Consider the following 24,229-nt stretch of genomic DNA (forward strand, 5'->3'; position numbering starts at 1 on the left):
GAAATAATTACAACTGTCAGCCAACAAAAATTACAGCTGAGATCCTAATTTTCATTCATCGTTTGTTCCCAGGTATTGTACAGGTGTGAGATAGGCTTGTGATGAAGCGACACGATGGAGGTCATTGACAGTAACTGCAGCAGGAACGTCCCACGTGTGGAAAGGTGCTGCGGGAGGAACGCGTTAGTGGCAGAACACGAAGAGGATGACTTTATCAATGTAACCTGGATGCACCGTGGGAATTTTTCCCGTTTCTCTGAGATCTTTGCTTGTATTCTTTTCAAATGTGCGGATCGGGAAAGAACGTGGGGGTTTGGCAGCGCCTGTCGGGGGATGAGGTTTAACCCGTGTCTGCACGTGGGGCGCAGCGAGGAGCCGGCAGCACAAGGGGCTCTGAGCGTGCTCCTGAGCTTCGCCTCGCCAAAAACCAAGTTCCTCGGGAAATCCCATCTGGGAGCCGGCTGAGCCCCCGCTGCCGATGGGCAGGAGAATGAGCCCGTGGCTGTGTGCCCGGGAAGGCCGGGCGGTGCTTTAGGTCCGGGCCGCGGTGAGGGGCGCGGGGCTGGCACCGGGGCGCGGGGCTGGCACCGGGCCGCGGAGCTGGCAGGGCGGCATGGAGCAGCCGGCGTAGGGCGCTGAGGGCAGCGGCCCGAAGGACAGCTCGTGTTCCCGAGGGAAAGCTTTGCCTGAGGGCTGTCGGGGCCAGCAGCGCTGTCAGGGACGCCCGGCCGGGCCCCTGTCCCAGGGCAGGCGCGGATGGAGCCGGCCCCGCCGCGGGGCGGTGCCGGGGCCGGGCCGGAGGGGCCGCGGCGGCACCTGGAGCGGCCCCGCCCGGGCGCGGGGAGGGAGCGGCCGGATCCGGCGGCGGGGCCGGGGCTGCCGCCCCGCAGAGCCCGCGGGACGCTGCCGGCGGCGGCCATGGCGTTCGGGAAGGCTCCGCGGGACCCGTTCGGCACGGCCGTGGGCAGCCTGGTCGGTGAGTAGCCCGAGCGGAGCCCCGCGCCCACCTCTGCCCCCGCCGGGCGCTGACCCTCCGCTCCCCTTGGCCTTGCAGAGCGGGCGACGCTCGGCTCGCTGCAGACGGAGGAGTGGGGACAGTTCATGCACATCTGCGACGTGATCAGCGCCACGGAGGAGGGGTGAGCGAGCGGGCCGGGGCTGCGGGGCGCGGGGCGGCTCCGGGCAGCGAGCAGCCGGCCGGGAGCTGGTGTGCGGTGTCCCGAAACCAAACAGCGCGGGCAGCGGCGGCTTCGGCTCCCAGGCACAGCTTTGCCTCTTGTGCAGCCATCAGGGCTTTTAGGGATTAGGCTCGGAGGTTCTTCCCCATAGACACACGCTAGAGAGACTGGTGACAAAGAGCTCTTCGCTAGAGAAACTGGTGACAAAGATTTCTTGCCTGAGTCTGACGTGTTTTGTGCTTGTCAGGCTGAAGGGCTGCCCCTATGCTCTTCAAACCCACCTGGAAAAAGGCTTGGAGCACTTGGGTGCCCACGACACTATTTAAAACTCTAGGCTTTTTGCCTTGGAGCTCCCTCCCCGTGCAGGGTCTCAGCCGGGTGCAGGTGAGCCGGGATGCTGTGCAGTGGGTCCATCCATCCATCCCTGCCCAGGATGTGCTCCAGGACTGAGCTGCTCTCCAGCGCCGGACGGCCACGGCCAGACTTGCTCAGCCACTGGCTGCTCTGAACTTCCTTGTTTCCACCTGCTAAAGGGGAAAAAAGGAAACTTGTTCTCATGCAAGATCTGCTTCAGCACTGTATTGCGACAACTCATTCTAGCAGTGGCATATTTTAACACTAGCTAAAGAGTTTTCTCCAGAACAATGAGGTATGGTTTACTTTCTGCACAGGTGTCTTTTTTTTCTGTATCAACTTTTCTTTCCTCTCCTTGTTTTGGATTCCATGCTCTCACCCGTGGTTCTTAGTGCTTGGAATGTCAATAATAATGACTTCCTTCTGGTTATTTCCATAAGCAACAGCACGCTCTGACAGTCAGTGTTAGTTTTTATGTTAAGTTTCCATGCAACCGAGCCTTTTTTTAATAAACGTTTCCTTTTGTGCACAGCTTAGGCTTGCAGAGGAGCTCCTTGTAACTTCCTCCTAGGCAGCTACTACTAGTCACAGGCTGTAACAGGAGAGTAGGAGCAGCAGAGCTGCTGCACCTAATTAGGCAAATGGTTATTTTAATGCAATATCCAGACCCTGACCAGAGCATTTCCAGATGCTGCAGTGAGGGAAGCAAGCAGGAGTGGGATTGTAGTACAGGGGAAACTTCTCCACTCCTGTGCCTCCATCTATCACTTGATGCTCTACTGATTTGCCTGGGTATGATACATGATTAAGAAAAATAGAGACATGTCTCTTTTTTTTTTTCTTTTTCTCATGAAGTATAGCACTTCAGACAAAAAGATGCAGTAATGGTAAACACCCACTTAATTGACTTTGACATTATTTCAACAAAGATTACTTTTTTTTTAATAGTGAAACATTGTGTTTGGGCCTCTTGCTCCATCTCAGATTCTAGAGAGATCCTAAAGAGATCTTAGGACATCTTGTTTATGTTGATCATGAGTGTTGGGCTGGCCCTAATAATTGTACACTATAGGTAGTCCGTATTGATGAGGCAAAACTGCTTCCCACATGTGATAACCTCGATACCATCTTCCACCCTTTTCCTCCTACACAGATAGTTAAAAGATACGGGGTGTATATATAGAAATGAAAATGGCTGGGTTAGAAATGCCCCTATCTCTGGGCTGGGGTGGGTTGTCCATCCGTGGTAGTTACTCAGATGAGTTAAGTGCATCCTGCAATTATAAGATTGGAAGTTACCCATGACACCCCTACTCCTGACAGCACTCCCAGGAGAATATTTTCTAACTGCATCATACAGGCAAACTGCCAGTCAACTCTTGCTGCATCTGGCAATTGATATTTCCTTTCATGGCAATAAAAGCTAGATAAGTAATTCTGTTCTAAAACAGTGGAAAATGTAATTTTGGAGCAGATTTTGCAAGGAGAACAACTTCATTTCTCTGCACAAGTCTCTGGAGTAATATGCATAGTCTGCTGTAACAAACCTGATTCACTGCTTTGTTGCTCTAGTTCAGTGCTGAAGAGATTTTGCTGAAATCAGTTGGGCAATTGCTCTGGTTTTATGTGGGTGTAAACACGGGGTGGATTTGGTCTTGTATCTCAGGCTGATATTTTTGGTTCTTGGATTAAGTTATGAACTAGAAAATTTCACTGATAACTTTTCCTCTTTCATTTCTTGTCCCAGACCTAAAGATGCAGTTAAAGCACTGAAGAAGAAGCTTTCAAAAAACTGTAACCACAAGGAGATCAGGCTTACCTTGTCTGTAAGTACAGCTATATTTATATTAATTAGACACTAAGAAGGCAAACAGTCTAAACGATAAGGTGGCATGCAAATTATCCCTGACACAACTCTCCAGGATGTTTTCAGTCTTTGTTGTTTGTGTGTACAGCACTGGCACAGTGCAGATCAGATGGTTTGCTGGCATTCCATGGACTTCTGGATGATGCAAATTCTGGTGGTGAGGGGGGTGGGGAGGTGACTTGTTCTGGGTAAAAGTAGGATAATTCTTATTTGCCCCAGCAACTGTCCTGTGAGAGCCCCACCTGTTTGTGAAAGACACAGAGGTTAGGATATTACATAAAAGCTACATTTGACCATTCTATTACTCACCTTGTGGTGCTGATCTTAGTCAAACTAAGCACAGTGTGCAGCATTGGTGGAATGTGTGATACGTGCTTGGTGAAAGGAAATGTTATCACATATAAATGATAAATTTGAAGGAAAAGGTAACCAGGGTGGGTTAAGTAAGGGAGCAAGAGGCAGAGCGAGCTGTGTGAAATTCAGATGTTATGGCTAAAGGTTGGAGTGTCTGGGAATATCCTTACTTGACATGTGGTCTCTAGAATCTGACAGTGTTCCTGAACTGCCCCAGGGTTTGGGGAGCTGTTGTGATTTCAGCCAATTTAAGATTTACTGGAGTATGTTAATGCAGGAAGTTCTTATACTGTCCTAAGTCCTGATTTTCTGACTTGAATTACTCTTGACTACCAGTGGTGCTACTATGACAAGAGTAATATCTTTTACATTTTAAGTTCTTGAGGATTTTATTTTTTTTTTAATTTGGCTAAAAGTATTTTCTTCACCATTTCCTTTTTTGAGGTTTTGGAGGCCTATCTGCATCACTTGGAGTACTATTACTCATGGGTTTGGTATTTGTTGTGCAAAATCATAATCTATGTCAAGATGTGCTGAGAAGTGATTAGAGAAGATGGGTGATGGGTAGTGCCAAATTGTAGGTTGCTTAGCAATTGCCCAAGTGTCTCGCGACAAGTTAGAGATGCAGATAATCATTAAACATGTCAATGGAGACCTTCAGCTCACTCTGTTTCCGCACTTCTTCCCTGGCTTCCTCCTCCACTGTCCCATGAGTCACATTTTTGTGTGTTCTGTGTGTTTACATAATGAGAACACTGGCTTTCCACTGTACCTGCAGCCCCTGTCTCAGGCGTGTCTCCTGCAGCCCTGGTGCAGCAGGGTCCTGGTGTGTTATCTGACAACCTCTGCTGATAACCCGGGTCTGGGAGCTGTTCCTTGAGTATTTACAGTGCAGGTATACCCAAGGTGACACTATAGATTAGCTTTTGAGTATGTAAAAGTGGGGGAAGGATCTTGTTCCAGGTCTATCCATGGAAGAACTTTATCACACTGACCTGGAAGCTCATTGTGCTGCAGAGGGAGCATGCAGCAGGTTCAGCTGGGAGTGCAATTCCTGTCCTGTACCAGCCCCTTTCTCTGTCCTCACCCACTCCCATGCACACCTGTAACTCACCTGCCAGGCAGTCACATCCTCTTGGCCCAGCTGCAGTTTTCTGTTTGCAGAGCTCTTATCCCTGTATTCCTTTGTTTTTTTTCCTTTTTTCTAAGTTTAAATAAGTTCCAGCCTTTCCTCTAACTCCTCTTTCTAGCTTTAGTTCTTGCATAAGATCTTTTATACTTTGCCTCTCCCTCTGCCTCTGGCTTTTTTCCTTTTTCTTTTTTTTTTTTTTTTTTTTTTTTTTACCAGTACTGCCATAATTTTACCATGTGTAAAATCTTTCCTTTGATGACCTCATTGCTGGCCATGTGTGGTTTTTACCTTTCCCACATCACTCTTCCTATGTGCTGTATCTTCTGTTTTTATCTTCTTAATTACCTTAATGTAATTGTTCCTGTGTTCCATTTTGAAATGCTTAGATGACAACAGCAATTAATTGCAAACGGAAAAAAATAAATAATTTTCAATCCCTGAAACACAAGCCCTTCCCTCCCTGTACAACTCTCATCTTTTAAAAATTATTTTTCTCCCAGAGTTTTGCAAAAATAAGGGTTCTTTTTGGATGAACTGTTAGTGCCTGTATTTCTTACAGTAAGTGTGGTCCTCTGGCTTTTGAGACTCTACATAAGATTGTCTCTCCTACCTACATTTGATAAAACTAAGAAGTTTCTACAAATCTCGTTTCTTAGAAGTGCACTTTGATCCACTTCTATCTATTTAACCTTGACATCCTTGAATTTAGTATTTCTAATGAAGCTGCTTAAGGAGCTCATTCCCAGAGGATGCACAGTGAGTGGAGTTTGGAAATCTTCATGGGAGCAGTTCAGCTGCACTCGTTAGCCCTGATTCTGTTACTGGGATGAGTTAAATCTCAGCAGTGTGCTCCTCCTCCTCGCTCTTGGGTGATGCTTTATTTACTCGGGGGAAGAAGGCTGAGTGCCAGCTGGATAATGTGCTGGCTCTGTCTTGGCTTCAGGTGCTCTGAGCTGCTGAAGTTCCTGTGAAGTCACGAGGATGGAGGTGTTTGTGTCAGGCCATGGAATTGCCTCACTCCCAGTCTTTGATAACACCCAGAGATCAGGGCTGGCACTGCAGGTTGTGCAATCGGAGTGAAGAGGATCAGAACTGGCAGGCAGGAATCCAACAGACTGTGTGTGTGTTACCTGACTTTTTATTGCTGGTAGACTTTAGATAGATAAATTCTGTTTATGTAATGAGTACTGAGACAGCCGTTCAGTCACCTGCACAGAGCTCCCTTGGTTTTGTAAAGCTTTGTTTGCTGCAGCGCCCCAGTTCCAATCCCTGTAAGGGCTCAGGAGCTGAACAGCACGTGGGGAAATTGTTCATTGAATGTGTCCCTCTCACTCTTGCATTCAAAGCAGTGGGCAGAAATTTAGGATTAAATTACTGTTTCACCTGTGTATTGCATTGTTGGCAAATATTTTCAAGGAAGTCATTTTCCCAGAGAAATTGTGGATGCCCCATCCCTGGAAACATTCAAGTCCAGGTTGGATGGGGCTCTTAGCAACCTGATCTAGTGAATGGCAGGGGAATTGGAACTAGTTGATCTTGAATGTCCCTTCCAACATAAGCCATTCTATAATTGCCTAGAATTAAATTTTGACAGGTTTTTTTTCCTAAGACTATTTCCATTTTCCCTTTTAATTGTGTGTAATTTTTCGGATGCAGAAAAAAATAGCAAGGCATATGTGGCCTTCAGAGTTTAGTTTGTTAAAGTAACATTTCACAAAGCATCTGAAGGTTTTTTTAAAGGATCTGAAAAACAAAAGCATGAGAGATTCCTCCAACTCCTCGGTTACAAAAGTGTTACTCTATTTTTGTTATACTTTATGGTATATGCTGACAAAGAAGAGGACATAAAGTGGGAGCAAAAGAAATCCCAATCTCAGTGTTTGAAATGTGAAATCTGAAAAATTCAAGACTTCTGAAAATTCAGTGTTTTTGAAATGCTGAACTTTGATCAAGTGTACCCAGCTCCTGCACTGTAATTGGTGAGTGGCAGCTGAAGGAGCTGCTCATTCCGGTTTGGTTTAAATGCTGGCCTTGGAAAGAGCATATTGCAGTTCCAAACCCCAGCTGGGCAGGCATCAGGATGTGTTGAGCAGAGTGTAATCCTGGAGATGGATTAGTGGCTTGTTCCCTTGAGTCAGAAATGTGAAGAAGCAGGCTGTTCATCTGGCTTTTCTTGCAGCCGCCGTGGCTCTGTGGTCCCTCACAAGCTGCACCCACTGCTCAGCTTTGGGGACCAAACCTGGCTGCTTCGGATGTGCAGCGAGTCCTGAAATCTGAGTGAGGTCTCTGTTGATAGGAACATGGCTGGCTTTGCTATACTCACCATCTTCTCCCATTTCTTGTTTCTGCTTCACAGTTTAGCTTCACCTCTCTGTAGATGCCTTTTATCATTTTAGTTCTGTGATTCAGCCCTGTAACCAGAAGCCTTGGGTTACACAGTTTGCATCTTTTGCTGAGTGCAGATCTCTGGGATCAGTTATCCTGGAACACAGCAGCTCTGTCAGTTCCAACACTTCTCACATCCTGTTTGCCACTGACAGGAAGTTTAATGGTTTGATTGAAGTTAATTTGCCAGTTTTGTTATTAAAACATGTTTCTGTTGAGTTTCCATTGTGCTGTGTGGAGCAGTGGTTGGCTTGGCCAGCTTTGATTTGTTCCTTCCAGTGGAAGTGCTTGGGACTATGAAATCCTCCTTGCACGATAAATGCCCATATTGAAATTCTAATGACAAGTGTTATTAGTGTGAAAGTGGCTTGTTCATGAATAGTCCAGTTAAAAATAATTGAGTCAAATTCTTCTTTTTCTTACACCAGCTTAGTTTTACCCTGAGTGGGCTGGGCTGGCATAATTGAGTGGAGGATCCAGACCATTAGTTCAGTACTTTCATTCACTGGGTAAATACTCAGTCCCCTAAGTAGGGAATTAATAATAGGGAGTAGTATAACAAGTTTCCCATGCACTGGGTTGAAAATATTTTACACAAAGTATCTTTGAAGTACTGCACAGGCAAATGACTTGGCTTATTAGCATATGTTTCATGTACTCTCTATGAAAAGTAATGTTTTGAGCCAAGATATTTTTGTAATTATCTTCCAGTTAGCTTTTTGCACAGCAGTCTGTCAGTGTCTCTTTGTTTTACCCTGTTTTTGTTTTGGCAATATATTTTCTTCCAGTCTTCTTCTGTTCTCCTGTAAGTGCCTGATCACACTGGGAGAAAAATCCCTGAGTCTTGGGGCTAAAATATGAGTTACTAAAATGATTTCACTTAGTCAAATGTAGTCTGCTCTGAATAGGAAAGTATACTTAACCTACTTTTATCAAGATCACAATATCATCCCTTTAAATACATGTATCCTTTTGAGAATATGTTCTATCTGTGACATGATTCAGGGGAAGTTTTGTTTCAAAATCCATGAAATTTTGCAGCCTTTTGTTAATGTCAGCCCTTTGCTTTCACCTTTCTGTCTTCCATCCTTGGGAGGGAAAATGAAGCTGCAATTGAAGAGAAAGAAGCACAAGAATGATAATCTTTCCCTGTGTGGGTCATCATCCATCTTCACATTTGGGTCAGGCCAGATGAGTTCTGTTCCTGATTCTGCACCTAATCTGATTGATCTCAGTTTCCTCTCAAGTCCCAGGTGACTGGGATGTAATGGCAGCTTTTGACATCTCTTCTGCAAAAGGAGAATTGTAATCAGCCACCTCCAGATGTACAAGGGAGAAAGAAGTGTTATGTCCTTACCACATCCTGCTGTGTTTGACAGGGCAGGCATGGTGCTTGCAGAGATCCTTCTCTAAGCATTTGAAGCATGGTTTTGGAAGTAGACTTCCCTCATGAAAATGAATCTGAGAATTGGAACATTTCAACTCATCTGGTTAAAATCAATGTGACCTTTGAAAGGCGTGGAGAATTTGTGTTCCAAGTTGGTGAATTTGTTCTTTCCTATTTTGTCATTAGTCTCTCACTTACAGGGCAGATTAGAGGACAGGCATTTAGTAATCTGATTTTCTTCTCTTGCAGAGCTCTTCAGAATCTGTCAGACCAGGGTACCTATGTTTAGGCAGTGAATTAATTCTATTGCTGAACCTGTACAAGTAATTTTTTTAAGATATGGGAGGATTTCCTGCTGTTAAGGTACCATGTGTTCAGTAAATGCTGTGACATAGAAACAAGTGTGACCACGCTTCTCTGTTAAAAATAGTGTCACTGTGGCTGGCACAGCTTCTTTGGACTGTGCAGGTATAACAGAGCACACAGGGAGCTGCTTTTTACCTCTAGTGACCTCATCAGGCATACTAGTAAGCAGTTACTTGTTCATATCCATTCCTACTCTTCCCTCTAACTCCTTGAAACAAATTAAACAAAAAGAAAAAAAAAAAAAAAAAGCTGTCAAGTTGTGAGTTCCCCCCCCCCCGCCATTCTTTGTGTAATCAAAGGTTTTTTGTGTGTGCAGCTGCTAGAGATGTGTATGGAGAACTGTGGCCCAAGATTCCAGTCTTTAGTTGTCAAGAAGGATTTCTGCAAAGACAAGCTGGTGAAACTGCTGAACCCAAGATACAACCTGCCCATTGATATGCAGGAGAAAATCCTGACCTTTATTATGGTGAGTCTGGAGTACACTGTGAGTGTTTACAGTGTCTCTGCTGTGTGGTAGATGTTTAATTGTGGTTAAGTGCTGGGAGGCTCTTCTGAAAGCAGAGCTTAACTTCAGAGCTGTTGTGGTTCCTGTTGCACTGAATGGAGTTACCCAGAGTGGAAGAAGGGAATGACCTATCTTTAGGACCACATGTTTTAAAAGCATTTGTCTGACCCCCTGACTGGCCATTTCTGTGACTGTTACTGTCCCTGATATTTCAAAACCAGGTCTGGGCACGAGGTTTTCAAGGGATGGTGGATGTGAGCGAAGTAAAAGAAGTTTACCTAGATTTGCTGAAGAAGGGAGTGGAGTTTCCATCCTCTGACACCAGCAGTGGTGGATCTAAGGTGAGGATACACAAGGACACTTCAGAAATGGGACATGTTAATTTTATGGGATGCAGAAGGCGTGTTGGGTTTTTTTACTTAAACGCTTCAGGGCAGAATATGACCAAATTATTAATGCACATGAGAAGGAATCAGTTTCACTTACAACAGCTAAGCTAACAACAAAGAAACCTGACCTATATAGTAGCTTATTTCATTTTCTAGTACAGATTCATGGATATGTTCTCAGAAATGAAGCATCTCTGTCTTGAGGCTTTGGAAGATCTGTGCATGCTGTTTACTTCAAAATAAATGAGTGCTTAGTGCTCCAAACTTGTCAGCTTCTGAAAGCCTCAATAAAAATGAGTAAGATTTTCACAAAAACACATACTGTTGAGAATATGAGCGTCATCTATCTTTAAGATTAAATGGAGAGATGTAGAAATCAATAAGAAAATATTATTGTCTGTGTATCTCCCCAGCTTCGCACAGTAAGTGTTATTTAAGCCTATGTCATAGGTAGTATTGTGTGGCATTTAGGACATTAACTATAAGTATGGTTTGAACATTGTGCAGTAGCTGGAAATACAGTACATGGTTTAATGCCATTCTTTCTAGATTTCCTTTTCTTTTTAGATGAATTTTCACAAGAGTTTTGGGCAGTGTGAAAGCCATCCATCACTGCATGGAATCTTGCAGTTACAGAGTTTGATGTCTATAATCAGTGCAGACAGGAATAATTCAGATTTATCCTGAGTTTGATATTCTGGTTGAATAGTGGAGTGTGCAAAAGCCTGTGTATTTAAAGGTTGTTGGAGCAAGCTGTGTGAAGAATGCTCTCAATAGATACTAATTTTTTCCCTCACCTAGTGCATTAGAGATTATTTTGTCTACCTCATGTACTTGCCAGTAAAAATCAGTGGCAAACCTTCTGTCTCTCTTAGCAGACCTGAACACAGTTTTTACCTCAGTCTCCAGGAAGTGAAGGGTTTGTAGTGTATCCTGCAGGCTGGGGTTTACATTTGAGTTTTTTTAGCAGTCAGTTCAGATGCAGTGCAGGTGAAGCTCTCTCAGGCTGTTACTGTTTTTCAGTCCAGGTGACTTTTGTATTTTACCTTCTGCAGAGACCCAGACTCAGCCCTCCAGCCTTTCTGCTGCTTCCAAGTGTGATCACATTCCAAATTGTCCTTCATTGCAAAATTGCAGTGGCACTCTGGGAAGGACTCTTTCCTCTTAGATGGCTTAATTATTCCTTTCTAGCCTGTTCTTAAGGCATCCCCACTTCATCCTGTGATGGAGTTTATTTGCAAACCCTTTCTAAAAATATTTGATTTCCAAGCCTTATTTCATTACAAAATAGCCATTAGATTTATTTTTATAAATAGGAGCACAACAAATTCCTTGGGAGCACTGATTATGCTGAAGCTCCTGCCCAGCTGTGTAGTCTGAGAGATGTTCCTCTCTCAGCAGAATATCTGCTGCAATTTTATTCAACCCAAGCTCTGTATGTTTGTGTTTTCACAGATTTCACCCCGGCCTTGTGCAAAGTCATCCCCATCCTCTGCCAGTCCTGCCAAGCGTTCCTTGCTGCCTCTTCCCACGGGCCCAACGCTGCTGTTGGCTCCGGAGCAGGTGCAGCACTGCAGGTTTAGGGGAGGGTGGGAGCGCTGAAAAGTGCTGTGAATGTGGGCCTTGAGCAGCCTGGGTGCCCCTGGAGGGACCCTCAGTGCACAGGGTTCCTGCTGGGTGTGTGGAGTTACTACTCGAGTGTGTGGCTATCTAATCACATCTTACAGTGCTCTTATGCAAATTGATAAAAGCCTGTTCAGAGATAAGCAAGAAAGCCAAATTTATTTCACATAAGGCTTCTGTGAAGGGGTTGTTATAAAAAGCAGGAAGGCAAGGACAGTTCTCTTGCATTCCTGCTTGCCCTGTATGTAACTAAAAGGAGGAGCAGGAACATCAGTAAGAGGCATTAACTGTAAGGAAACAAATAGTGCTGTCAGGCTTGGATCTTAGTTTGAGTGCACATTTAAAAGCTGAACTAATTCTGTTAATTTCCATGGTGTGTTACCAGAGTAAAACAATGCTAATTATTAATAATAATGCATATTATACCTAATGGGAAAGAAAGTGTGTATTAAAGGTAAAAATTAATCTATTTGCTCTGTTCACCTACACCATATTCTCCTGTTGAATTCCAACAGATTGGGAAACTGTACAGTGAGCTGGATATGGCAAAAATGAATGTGAGAGTCATGTCATCAATATTGAAAGAAAACGTTCCTGGCTCTGAAAATCCAGATGATATGAATCTTTTACAGGTACATGATAATTCATTGATAGGGCTATTGGTTTGGTTATAATTGTTTTTTAAAGTGTAACATCTTGACTTTTAACATTTGGATTCAGACTGACAAATGGAACCCAACAACAGGTTTCTATCTCTCATTTTCTTTCATCTCCTTCACCTTCCCTTTGACATCTTGATAGTCAGGAAAGGACAATACATTTGCAATGCAAATTTAAGCTCTAGGGAATTCCAATGGCAAAGGAATTTCATAATGGAGCGTTCTTTGTTGAGCATGTTCTGTCAAACAGCCCCGAGAACATTCCAGCTGGAGAATAGATGATGACACAGTGTCACTCTCACATCCATCCTGGAGTTTGCAGAGCTCTCTTTATTATCACCAGTCCCTTGGGGGCAGACTGGGGGCCAGTGAAGAATATGAAGCATTGGCTTTATGTGTGTGACCTCAGAGATTGGGAGCTTGCTGTGCTGCAGAGGAATTCATGTGCTCTCTAAGTGTAGCCTGAAGGAAGTGTATTGCAATAGTCCAGTGGTGTGACAGTGAACCTGTACATGCTCCTTCTGGGATATTATGCTTATTATTGTGCTTATGCTGTATTTTCCAGTTTAGAGACTAAAAGTACAGTATTACTTCAGCATTGCAATAGTGACCTATGTTAATGGAAGCTTTTCGGTTCCATGTTGTCTCTGAGAACTTAAAAAGCTACATCCTTCTGTTTCTAACCTTACCTCCAAACTGCTACAATGAGGAAGCATTTTTGATAGTTTTGCAGCATTAAGTGTTTTGAAGAACTGGTCTAATTTTTGCAAGCCTTCAGTGTGCTCCTCCTCCACAGTGTAGAAATCCTCCTGTGCAACGAACCCTTACTGGGTGCTGTTGAGAATACACTGGTTAATTATTCTTGACCACCTCTGTCCAGTTCATTACAAGGTTGGGAAACAGAAAAAGTTTGTCTTTTATTTCCTGTCACCTGCCATGGCACTTCTGTATGTGGGTGCACAGATTCAGCTGCCCATGGTAAACCAGTGGATTTGTACTGACACTCCCAGTAATAAAATTGTTGGCAAAAGGTTGAGGACAGGGTGTGGAGCTGCCATATGTAGGAGAGTGAATGAAAACTCATTCCTTTCACTGTTGTTTTTTCTGTTCTTTTCCCCCTGTGCACAGAGTGGTGTAAAACATCAGCCACAGCCAACCTATTCCTTGAACAATGCTTAATATTCTCTTTTTGTTTGTGGCACTACCTGGAATGCTTGGATTGGACTTCTGTTGTCACAGAACAAAATCCTTTATTAAAAGAGCTGCTTGTTTAGACTTTGAGTGAGTTGGAGACATTGATTTTAGTACTTCAGATTATCGGGAGTCCCTCAATAAAAACTGTAACGAGGTGAACTTGATCAGTGTTTACAGTTCTTTATCTTCATTAGTGGCCAGGCTGCTCTCTTTCCCCACCCTGTTTTGGACAAGGTTTAAAATACCATATTTCACTGGAAATAATGTGCTGGCCAGTAACTGTAGTTAAAGAATAGTTCAGGATCAGCCAAGAAGAGTAATGAACTTTTGTACTGGATGGTGAATAGACATAATGAACAAATAGTGGATGGATGTGCAGGCATTTGGGTCCAGATCAGCAGCTGGTAAGAATTAGCATAAATGTATTGGAAGGACTGATGACTGTTATTCCAGCTGCTACTCCATCATTGTAAAACTCCAGTTTTCAGGCCTGAAATGAGTATCTCCATTTCCTTCTCTATTGACACTTGCCAGTCTGCTTGTGTAATGGAGTCTTTAGAAATACACATTTTTTAAATGCAGATCAATAAGTAAAGTGTGGAGTTTGGGAGATTTTAAATGTAATTACAGACATTAGGGTGAACACATTTTTATGTGTTTTGTCCTGGGCTGTGAAGGTACAGTACTGAAAAGTACAGCACTCTGCAATCCTGACACAGATTTAGCAAAGGGGTACAAATTTAGTTTTAAATAAATAATTGATTTATGTGAAGTACTGTGTTTTTTTGAGGAAAAATCAGATCACTTAGAATATCAAAGCAATTTCTGAGTAGCAGTGTGCAAACAGAGTCATTTCCCCCTTCCTTTTTTTTTTTTTTTCTTTGTTTCTTTAAGCAGACCCAGCCTGCATTTGCAAGTGTAGTATGAAGGAGAAAAAATGTTGGCTGAATTAAAGTTCCTGTTGCTAAAGAATTTGTTTCTTTGAACATGCAAAATCTGCAGAGGGGAGTAATATAAACAGACTATCTTCCACTCTACCAGGCAATAATGCAAAATTCTGCTTAATAAACTCTCATAATTCTCCTATCTGCTGATTCTCTAAGGTTTCTGTTACTTTCTCAAAAATCCATAGATTGTTTATACAGACTTCCCACTTAAACGAATAGTTGGAGCTTGAGATTGTCACAGAGCACTTCTGACCTTTAGACTAATATTTGTCTTTTCTTCAAGCAGACATTGAACGGGATTATGTCCAAGTATCCTGCTGAGTTTAATCAGCTTCAAGCAGGATCAAATCACATTGGCTCTACATCACCCAGAAGGGTCTCTGTTATTTTGCAATTTGTAATTTACGCTTTAGAGACACATATATCTTTAGAAATGAAGGTGGGTCGAGAGGTAGGGATTGTGTAGAAGGGATGTGGAGGTGGGAGTTGTGATCCTGCATTGCAGAGATCAAGGACATGGGCATTGTTCTATTTGCAATGGCTGGTACCTCAGTGGTTTGTGTAAATTAAGAAATCTTTCCTGTGATTCTACAGTGCTTGAGCATCTTGTCATTCATTTCCAGAAACACACTGGGAGACCACAGTTATGATTTTGAATTTTTTTCTCCTTCCCTTGCCTCGGGCAGAAATTGTACAAGACCTGTCGGATGATGCAGGAGAGGATCATGGAACTGTTGGTGACAGTGGAGAATGAAGATGTGATTGTTGAACTAATACAAGTAAATGAAGATCTGAATAATGTCCTCCTGGGACATGAAAGGTAAGTGTAGGGCCTCTCTCCTCACATTTGGAAGCCTGCCTGAATAAATACTCTTAATGGAGAGATGGTCCCTATGCCTATTGTTGATCCTCCCAATGGAGACAGATTTTAAAATTCAGAAAAGAAATATGATTGCAGAGAGAAAAAATTCAGAAAAGAAATTTGATTAAAGAGAAAATTATGTATTTGCTGCCTCATAAACACCTCAGAAATGGTTCTGGAAAGTAGTTAGGAAACATTCGAGTGGTGTAAACTGAGTTAACAGCATGGGCAGGAAATCAGATGGAGGCACACAAAAATAATTTGGAATTTGACATCCCTTTTTGGCACAGTCCAGTGAATTTGTCAACAACAGCTACAAATCCTTTGGTGCTGGTGCTTATCTGTGTTAAGTGTCTGTGTTTCCAGAAAATAATACTTGTCCTTCTTCCTAAACAATTTTGACAGCTTTACTGCAGGAATTGGCCATAGAGCAGCCTTCTGCCTCATTGCATGCTTAGGAAAGTTGCTTGCTGTTCTCAGCTGGATTGAAACATACTGTTCTGCTTGTCTTACAGCAGAAAATGTTTCTTTCACACATGAAAGCACAGCAGTACTCCTGTTGACATCCTGGGTATTTGTCTGCTATGGCACTGGTAGCATGACTGGATGCGGGCAAAACTGAAATTAGTTTTCACCTTAAAATTCTAGTGTTGTTCCCCAAAATATCACATGAGTATACTTATGGAGAGTGTTCTGATTTAATAGAAGATACCCTTCCATCTTAAGAAGTTGATCTCTTCCATGTCTAAAAAGTGTTCAAGGAATCATTATGCATCAAGTGCAATTCTTCTGTATTAAATTTAGCAAATTTATAGAATTTAGTGATCTTTTCTTTTTAATCCTCTTCTGAATGCTGCACTGAAAACATCAGTAATTCTTCTAAGTGTCAGGCATAAACTTTAGGCATAATCATGACAATGTTAAGTTTTCATTTACTCTTAAATCTTATCTACTGTAGTGTTGGTGGATTTTACAGCAGCTATCTTGAAAGAACTGTGTGCTCACTTCTTCCTTTAGGAGGTTTTTCCTTTAAATAAGAAAAAAAATTAATTTTATTCAGCTTTTGTGTAAATCCTATGAAGTCAGATGTGGACTTCCACTTTTGTTACAAGTCATGAATACTGGTGAAGCTGGGAACCTCAAAGTGTGAATAGGAGTTTGTTGATATAATTCAACAGATTCCTCACTAAAAGACATGGTGATGGAAAGAATGATAATTTGGGCAGAAAACTACTGTATTCAAGTACTGTAAAGCTATGGTTTGTATGGTACAGGTCTTCCTGAGTGCAGATCCATTGCACTTCAGAGTGGATAAGTCTGAAAATGTATCTGGTTACTTTTGTGTTGCATAAGATTTGTCCTTTGTATTTCCCTCTGAACAATGAGGTGTGTAAAGGGCCAACTGATTTTAATGAGCTGCATCTGTTTCACACTGTGCATGTCGTTGGAGGATGAGTCTACTGCATTTTCTGTTTCTGATTATTAATGTAGAATCCAAATTAAATCCAGAGCAATCTCAACTGTGCAACCAAAGCTCATGTGTGTAACAGTGCCTCCCTCTAGTGTCTCTGCAGCTTCTTGGTTCTTCCTGGGTTACAGATTTCTGCTCTACAGTTGGAAGGGTTTTTTTACTGCTGTTTCTTCATGCATCTGTACTCTTTTTCTGGGCCTCCCTAATACAGTAACCCTGAATAACAAATGCAGTTGGATAAACTGTCCATACAACTCAAGGCTCCAGGTCCTGAAACACAGTGACCTTCCAAATGCTCAGTGTCACCTGTGTGGGTCTGCTCTGGACCCACAGTAGTGGGTGGTCCACTGTTATTATTCCTAGAATATACATATTTATGCAGGTAGACTTTTTTTTTTGTTTGTTTCAATTTAAAAAAAAATATATTGCAAAGGCCTGCACTAAGGAGAGGGCTGTGTGCCAGAACAGGTCCTGGGAGGGTGTGGGGGAATGCCCAGAGCTCTGAGGACAGAAGGCTTCCTGGGAGAAGTGTTCTGGTCAGGAGGAGTTGAATTTGGCACAGAGGATGTTCACAGTTACCTGCTTGGTGTGAGCAGAGACAAACCACTGTCAGAGGAGCCTTGGTTTTGTTTAGGAGCAAGCAGATGGCAGTCTCCAAACAGGGGCCAGGAACAAACCAGCTGATGTTGGTGTAGGAGATACCAGCACCACAGCCCTGGAATGGGAGTCAGGCTGCCCATACAGCCAAGTGCCCCACAGACAGCACCTGGAGTGCTTCTTTGGTGCCTCTGGAGTCTTTGGAGAATCAAAAGTTGATTATAACTGGTTTTATATTCTTCTGAAGCACAGCACAGGAATGTAGGAATGAGCATTTAACGCTGCACCTTCAACAGGTTCTCACGGAACAGAGTTCGTTTCCTGGAGAACCAGAGGATCCAGCGGGAGCGGGAGGAGGTAATTAAGGACGAGCTGCTGAGCTGCAAACATTCCTTCTGCTCTTCCTTGTGAAAAATATACTTCTGATGCATGCAGAATTTTATTCTCTAGGTGAAAGGTACAAGAGACAGCAGAGTAACACTACTCTTACTGATTCTTTTAAAGTCTCACTTGCAGAATTTCATGCAAATTCATGTACCTAAAGTAGCAAATAATGTCAAATGTAAGAGGGAAGCTTGGGCGTGAAAAATGAGAGAGAGTTTTATTCAAATGCTGATTTATTGCCTCTCCAGCTAAGCACAATTATCTGCCATGCAAAAAATGAGAAACCATAGGTTCTTTTCATTTGTTTCCTGCTAATGATCTAGAGACTGAAATACTGCTGCACTTTGAGAATTCACTTCTTCTATTGATTTTTTTTCCTGAGTCAAAGCTTTTTCTGAATTGTGAATAATGACTTGTAGCAAATCTTTAATGACTGTTCTTTATTGATTGATAATTATGGTTGTTAATTATATTGCCCAAAGTAGTTTTTCACATGTTTCACCTTCTTCTAAGCCATAATTGTGCAGTCATCTAGGACTCAGCATGAAAATGTATTGTGAATGCTGAAATACTGCTGACAATTATTTAAACAAAGTAGAAGTTGGTCTTGTTTTCCTTGAAAAGCCACTATTATTACATTCTGGTTATGTAGGTGGATGGTTTTCTTGATGGATCCACTGTTGGGTTAATTAATAATCCAAATGGTGCAGTCTGTGCATTTTTATATTATTAAGCAGACTATAAGTTTAAAATGCATCATCTTTTATTTCTTTATTTTTCATCTGATGTTACCAAACCTGTATGATTCAAGCATGTGGTTTTATTAAACCTTTGGCTGGCTATGTTTTTAATTCCAACACATTCACAGGAGAAAGGAAGGCAGCTCTTTTCTGTGTCCTAGGAAACATTATTGTGGTTTTGATTTTTTTTGTTTTTTCCTATCCAAAAAGGCACTGGAAAAAAATCAATATCCTAAGTACATATCAAATTTAATTAACACAAGTAAGTAGCATGAAAAGAATTGTACAGGATTGATCAGAAAAAAAATATCAAACTTGTATCTAAACAAGTCAGAATGGCTTTATAGAATCGAATCCTTTCTAAATTCTACTTCAGAACTGGTTTTCTTTATTTTTAGAAATTGATTGCTTCTGAAATGTATATTTTGTTTCCGTAGCTACATTTACACACACAGAGTCCTGATCTTCTCTTATACTTACTTATACAATTTTTAGTATTAAGATTTTAAAAGTTTGTGTTTTGTGAAAACAGCAGTTTGTTTAAACTATGCAAGTTCCTTAAAAAAAATGAAAGTTCTTTAAAAAAACAACAAAACAAAACACTGGGAAAAACCCCACATAACTTATTCTTTTTCAAATATTAAGCTGTACAGGAAACAGCCATCTGCTCCCTCAAGTGATCTCCTTGGCCTCTCCATAGATTCTCCATCTTCTGTGTCTGCAGTGGTGCAAAGGGACCCTGCAGGGTCTTCTTCAGGAAGTAAGTGGTGAAGGAAGTTCCCTTCCACTCTGATTTCCTAAAACCCACAAAAGCTTAGTGGAGGAATCTAGAAGTTCCTTGTAAGAAAGAAAAAAAAAAAAAAAAAAGATACTCCTTAACTTTAAGGATGTTCCTTGAATTTTCTTAAAAGGAGAATTGAAATGTGTCCATAGGAACAAAATTGTAAGGTATTGTAAGGTTGCCTGTAATTTTTTTACAATGATCTTTCTCCCCTTGTACATAGATTTGAGCAATAGAATATGCTCTGTTTTCTACTGCAGTGATGCCTGTAAAACACTCTGGTAGCTGCTTGTTCTGTAGACTTGGCAGGAAGAAACAGGAGTTTTTTCAGGAGTGTTAGAAAGACTTGGCTTCGAGTACCCTGAATTACTATTTGCAGAAGCCCCTCCTCTACCTGCTTTAGGGAAATCCATATACCAAAGCTAAAGGTGTGAATCTTCCTTGGGAATAAATCCCTCGATTTCCATTTTAATCCTTTACAAATAGCAACAAGAGTTTTAAGTGGTATTTGTCATGTAGAGCTCTCCTGATGCTCTAAATATAGAGATAAATACCTTGGATCTAAGACTTTTCAGAGTCATTTAACCTTTGCCTTTCATGTGATAAACAGCAATCCACTTCAGACTGGCTGTATGGGCCTTCCAAACAAAAACTTTACTCCTTCAGTGTTCAAAGTACAAGTAGCCACTTTTGCATAATAATGTTTACATTACCATTAATTATCACTTTGAATTTCAGATGGCCTATCTGCACACCCTGAAGATAAAACCAGGTCTCATCCATCAGTTTACCCACAGCTGGATTCAGCAACTCCTACAAAAGCTCATCAGTCCCCGTGAGTAGTCTCTTACAAAGGAATGGGAATGGATAACAGATCCTTAGGGGTATTAGTGCTCTGTAATTCATCTAATGAATATTGGAATCTCTGAGGACACAGATTTACTACTTTTACATATTAGTCCAGTAAAACAAGTGAAAATTCCCTCTGTGCTAGACATTGTTTGAGAGGGTTCAAAATACACTTGTGCCTGCATCACTGTTTTGTCATAAATAGACATAAATGTCCCTGACTTTTGGCAGGGAAAGGGAGAAACGTGAAACAGGTCAGGAAAAGAGTTCAAGACAGGGCAGGTGTCTTCATAATTCCTGTGCATGGGACACTGGTCCATCTGCCCATGCTGCTCTTAGTTGTGACACACAGGAAAGACAGACCAGCCAAAAAAAATAATGGAACAATCAGAATAAAGAGTTCTTACATTTTCTTACTTATATTCAATGTATTGCTCTCTCCTAGATTTGCAGCTGAAGCACAAAGCAATAGTTTAAGCAGCCCAGCTGGACACACATATAGCAATGTGAACACGTATAGCAATGTGAGTAATACTTATGTTTGGGATGGTCATTCTTGTCTGGCAGCTGTCAAATGAGAATTTCTGGATTTAGCCCAGCTGCAAAGATCTCTTCTGTAACCAGGTTAACCTTCTTCTTTTGCTGCCACAGATCCTAATGTGGAAGCCTGTTTCCTTGGGCCCAGCTCAGTCCCAGGGGGATTTGCAGAAAGCTCTTGCTTTATTATTTGTATTTAACTTGTTGCTATGCAAAGCAAGCTGAGCTCTCCTCCTGTTGCCATGATGTTATTCTGGTGTACTTTCAATCTCAAATAAGATACTAAAAACAAACATATAAAAAGCCCCAAAAAAATCGAAGCCTCCATAAAAACAGCCCATGAAAAAATCACTTAAGCCCCAAGTACAGTGCAGGACAAATGTCATGCTGCAGAGAAACACCCATGACAGAAGGAATGGAAAGAGCCTGAAGGGACTTTGAGGTAATGTTATGAAGGCAGTGTCAAATGGAAAAGATGAGAAGCAGCTCCCAAACAAATATGGACAGTCCTTATTTTAATCTGCAAATAAAACAAATGTTTGAATCTGTGTGGTGGAACAAGTCACACAGAAGTAAATTATGCACATGTGCTATAGAACAGTAAATGTTGCTTTGAAGGTTGTGTGGAGAATGAAGATTAATTGGTTTCCTAACTGTTGGCCATAGAATTTTACCTGCAGTAGTCAGAGAGTTTAAAGATAAGACAGCAATTATTTAAGTTAGGTCAAACCAGTTCTCTCAGAACAATCTGTTTATGTATTGTTGTGCTTGATGTCCTTAGTTGACAACTCTTTTAAGCCCAGTGCCTCTGAACCCAATAAATCTGCAGGCTGGACAGACTGTGCCATCAAATGGACCATCACCAGGAGGTAATGAATACTGCAAATCACCTCTTTGTGCTCCCTTTTCTTTTTAGAACTTAAGGCCTTTACATAATGGCTATCAGTGGCTCGGAACAGCAACCAACAAATTGACAAAGTCATATTGCACATGAATTCTATTACACATCTGTCCATTTTAGCATGTAAAGCAGCTGAATCAGTAGCAGATAATGTGCTACTGTCAGGAATACACAAAAAACATGCAGTAATCATGCTTTTCATTCTCATTTCAATCTGAATGTGTCTGTCTCTGTATTCTTCAGTTACATCGAAGAACAAGTCACAGTCACCTCATTACTATGAGATAATGGAATTTGATCCCTTGGCTCCCACTGAGTAAGTAACTTTTAAAATAGAAGTTTAAAATTCTGTGTTACCAAAGGGAAAATGGCTTTTTCTTCTGAGAGGAAAAACATCACTCTACTTAGGTTGGTAACTGACCAGCTTCATCACTGATGTCAATGACAGTGGCTGCATTTTGTATGTTGTCTTCAAATATTTCTGGCATAACCAATTAAGGAATAAACTGTAGTGTTCTCATTAACTGGCATCTGTAAAAGTGGAAGAGTAATGCTCTATCAAAATTACTGAAATCTTACCCAGTGATAAGAAAGTGAAGGAAATATATTCAGGGTCCTGCTGGAGGAAGCTGATTGAGCTTCAGCACAGGTAGTTCTGGAACAAGGTAACCAAAGGAATTCATGCTCATAGCAATTGTGGGTTTTAAAGAGTGTTTTTCTACTGCATATGAAAAGAATCCTTAATTTAAACTACAAAAGGGAATGGATGCTGTGTCTCTCCAGAAGGCCAAAATAGTGAGACAGCAAACTAACACAAAACCTAACAGATGGCAGAATTCCCCTTTCTAACAGTAAACTGCAAAAAAAAAAAAAAAAATTGAGCTATCTATACAAAACTTATTTCTAAGGAGCCACTGCATTTTGAGGTAGGGAAATCTCAACAAGGCTTCCGTTGTTTTTTTTAATTAATGCAGTAATTGCAGAGTGGTGCACTGCCATTGTGTTTTGCAGTCCTGTTCCCAAACTTGTTTGATCAAAAGTGACAGCATCCGGAGGTTCCTCGTTAAATGTACAGTCAGATAATCAGAGCAGGGTTGGTTCTTTATTTCCATGGAAACCTGGGCATCCTGCAAGGGAAGCTACACTGTAAACTTTGGGCAGGATTTCCCTGGTGCCTTTTGTCAAAATGAAATGTGATGTAGGAGTCACCCTCCTCCTTCTCTTTCAGAGCTATTTATGAAGAAATTGATGTTGTGCTGAAGACAGAAGTTAAAAAGAACACAGACTGAACGTGGAGGTGGAATCCTTTCCTGAACACTCTCCAGTGCTGGTCCTGTGCAGTGCTTCCTGTAACTACAAGTGAATAACAGAAGAGGTTTTGCATTTTGACACAATAATTAGTGTTGGAGTACTAAGCTGTGTGCAAGTTGAAGAGTTACTTGGCTCCACATCTTGACAATTTGTCCTAAATGTTCAGCTGTGTGTTCTTCAAGGTCACTTGCACTGCTATTTTAAATTATTTTGGATGCCTGTAAAATGTGACTTCCAAATTCACCTGTGTCTGAAGTGACACTTGACACCTGGTACAAGTCAAAAAAGACACACTACATTCACAGAAACTGCAGAATCCTGTTTCTTTTGGCCTCACTGCAATGTTAATCTCCCTAGAAATCTATAAGGGGGTTTTGAGATATATTTCTTTTTCCTAAATTTGGCCTCTTAATAGATGTCTGAAGATGTGCAGTGTTACTTTCCTACATCCTTAATACAGATTTTTCCTTTATTACTTTCTTCCTAAAAACCCACAGTATAGTTGGATTTTTGTCTTGGGAAGAACCTAAGCTGGGACACAAAGTGCTGTCATCAATAATTAACAGAATGGGAAAAAAAACCTGCTTGTTCCTATGTTGTTGTTGTTTTTATTTACTCAGTAAATATTGGAGGGCAATCAATTGTTTCTTTCAGTATTCCTGCCCTGCAGATTGTTCTGGTGAAGGAAAAATTAATCATCTACAATGCAGATGAGCAATAGCTACCCATTTACTTTAATTAAGTAGTTTAATCCTGTTAATAACTGTTTTATCTTTTAATAAGTGCCTTATCTATTTTAATGCTGAATGTAAACTGTGCACTTTAACAGGTATAGTTCTCTGAATTTATAGCTGATACAAAATTTGAGAACTTAGTTCATGTTCATACCAGATAAGCTAATGTTTTGCATTTTAAACATTCCTTATATTAACTGTTTAAGGATAAGAAGTTCTCAGCTGCTTTTGCAATTTTTGTAGCATAAAATTCCAAATAAAAGCAAATGCTTACTGAGAAGTAAACTCTCATTGCTTCCAAGTTTTTCTCTATTTGTGTATTCCCTGAAATATAAATGTAGGTAGTATTGGAAATATTTTAGTGTGAAATTGTGCAGTTTGCTGCAGGATCATTAGAACAACTTCCTTCTATCCAAAACACAACCTTGAAGAAGTCTGAGAGTTTCCTAAGTTGAGGTGAGAAGGTGAGTTGCTTTACTCTCATTTTTCTTGCAAATTTGCAGTGGTCTGGACAGCAGCCTGAGAAAACAGCTGAAAATAGCATTGGAGGTGGATTGATTTTTTTAAATTTTTCCCCTACAGCTGGGTTGTATTGGCAGAGCCTCCCCAGTGAAGGGTAACAAATCAAACTGGGCTGTTGCAGTGTAACCCGTAATGGGCAGTTGCTGACAGAACCTCTCCATGTTGAGAGCAGCACCATGTCAGAGAGAGATGGAATTGGC

General features: G+C 41.5%; 1 protein-coding gene across 2 annotated transcripts; it reads left to right on the plus strand.

The window, feature by feature from the left end:
- Window positions 1–782: 782 nt before the first annotated feature.
- TOM1L1 (target of myb1 like 1 membrane trafficking protein) lies at window positions 783–23,792 on the plus strand. 2 transcript variants are annotated; one of them, XM_030287115.4, is made up of 15 exons: window positions 783–976; window positions 1,055–1,139; window positions 3,280–3,358; window positions 9,340–9,489; window positions 9,750–9,869; window positions 11,373–11,480; window positions 12,056–12,172; window positions 15,027–15,160; window positions 17,567–17,627; window positions 19,040–19,154; window positions 19,914–20,010; window positions 20,470–20,548; window positions 21,343–21,430; window positions 21,706–21,778; window positions 22,691–23,792. In XM_030287115.4, the coding sequence occupies exons 1-15, from the start codon at window positions 919–921 to the stop codon at window positions 22,749–22,751; spliced, it is 1,425 nt and encodes a 474-aa protein (XP_030142975.4). In that variant the 5' UTR covers window positions 783–918; the 3' UTR covers window positions 22,752–23,792. The 2 variants fall into 2 exon arrangements, with proteins under 2 accessions (XP_030142975.4, XP_072793289.1); XM_072937188.1 differs by lacking the exon at window positions 1,055–1,139 and having other exon boundaries at window positions 785–976.
- The last annotated feature ends 437 nt before the right edge of the window (window positions 23,793–24,229 follow it).

This window comes from Taeniopygia guttata, chromosome 18 (genome assembly GCF_048771995.1).
Source record: "Taeniopygia guttata chromosome 18, bTaeGut7.mat, whole genome shotgun sequence".
NCBI classification, from domain to species: Eukaryota; Metazoa; Chordata; class Aves; order Passeriformes; family Estrildidae; genus Taeniopygia; species Taeniopygia guttata.

Bases quoted from the DNA above. Each gene is read 5' to 3' on its own strand.
- TOM1L1 (XM_030287115.4), top strand. From the start codon at position 919: ATGGCGTTCGGGAAGGCTCCGCGGGACCCGTTCGGCACGGCCGTGGGC. The intron at 1,140-3,279 runs GTGAGCGAGCGG...TTCTTGTCCCAG, and splicing joins ATCAGCGCCACGGAGGAGGG to ACCTAAAGATGCAGTTAAAG. The intron at 21,431-21,705 runs GTAATGAATACT...TGTATTCTTCAG, and splicing joins AAATGGACCATCACCAGGAG to TTACATCGAAGAACAAGTCA.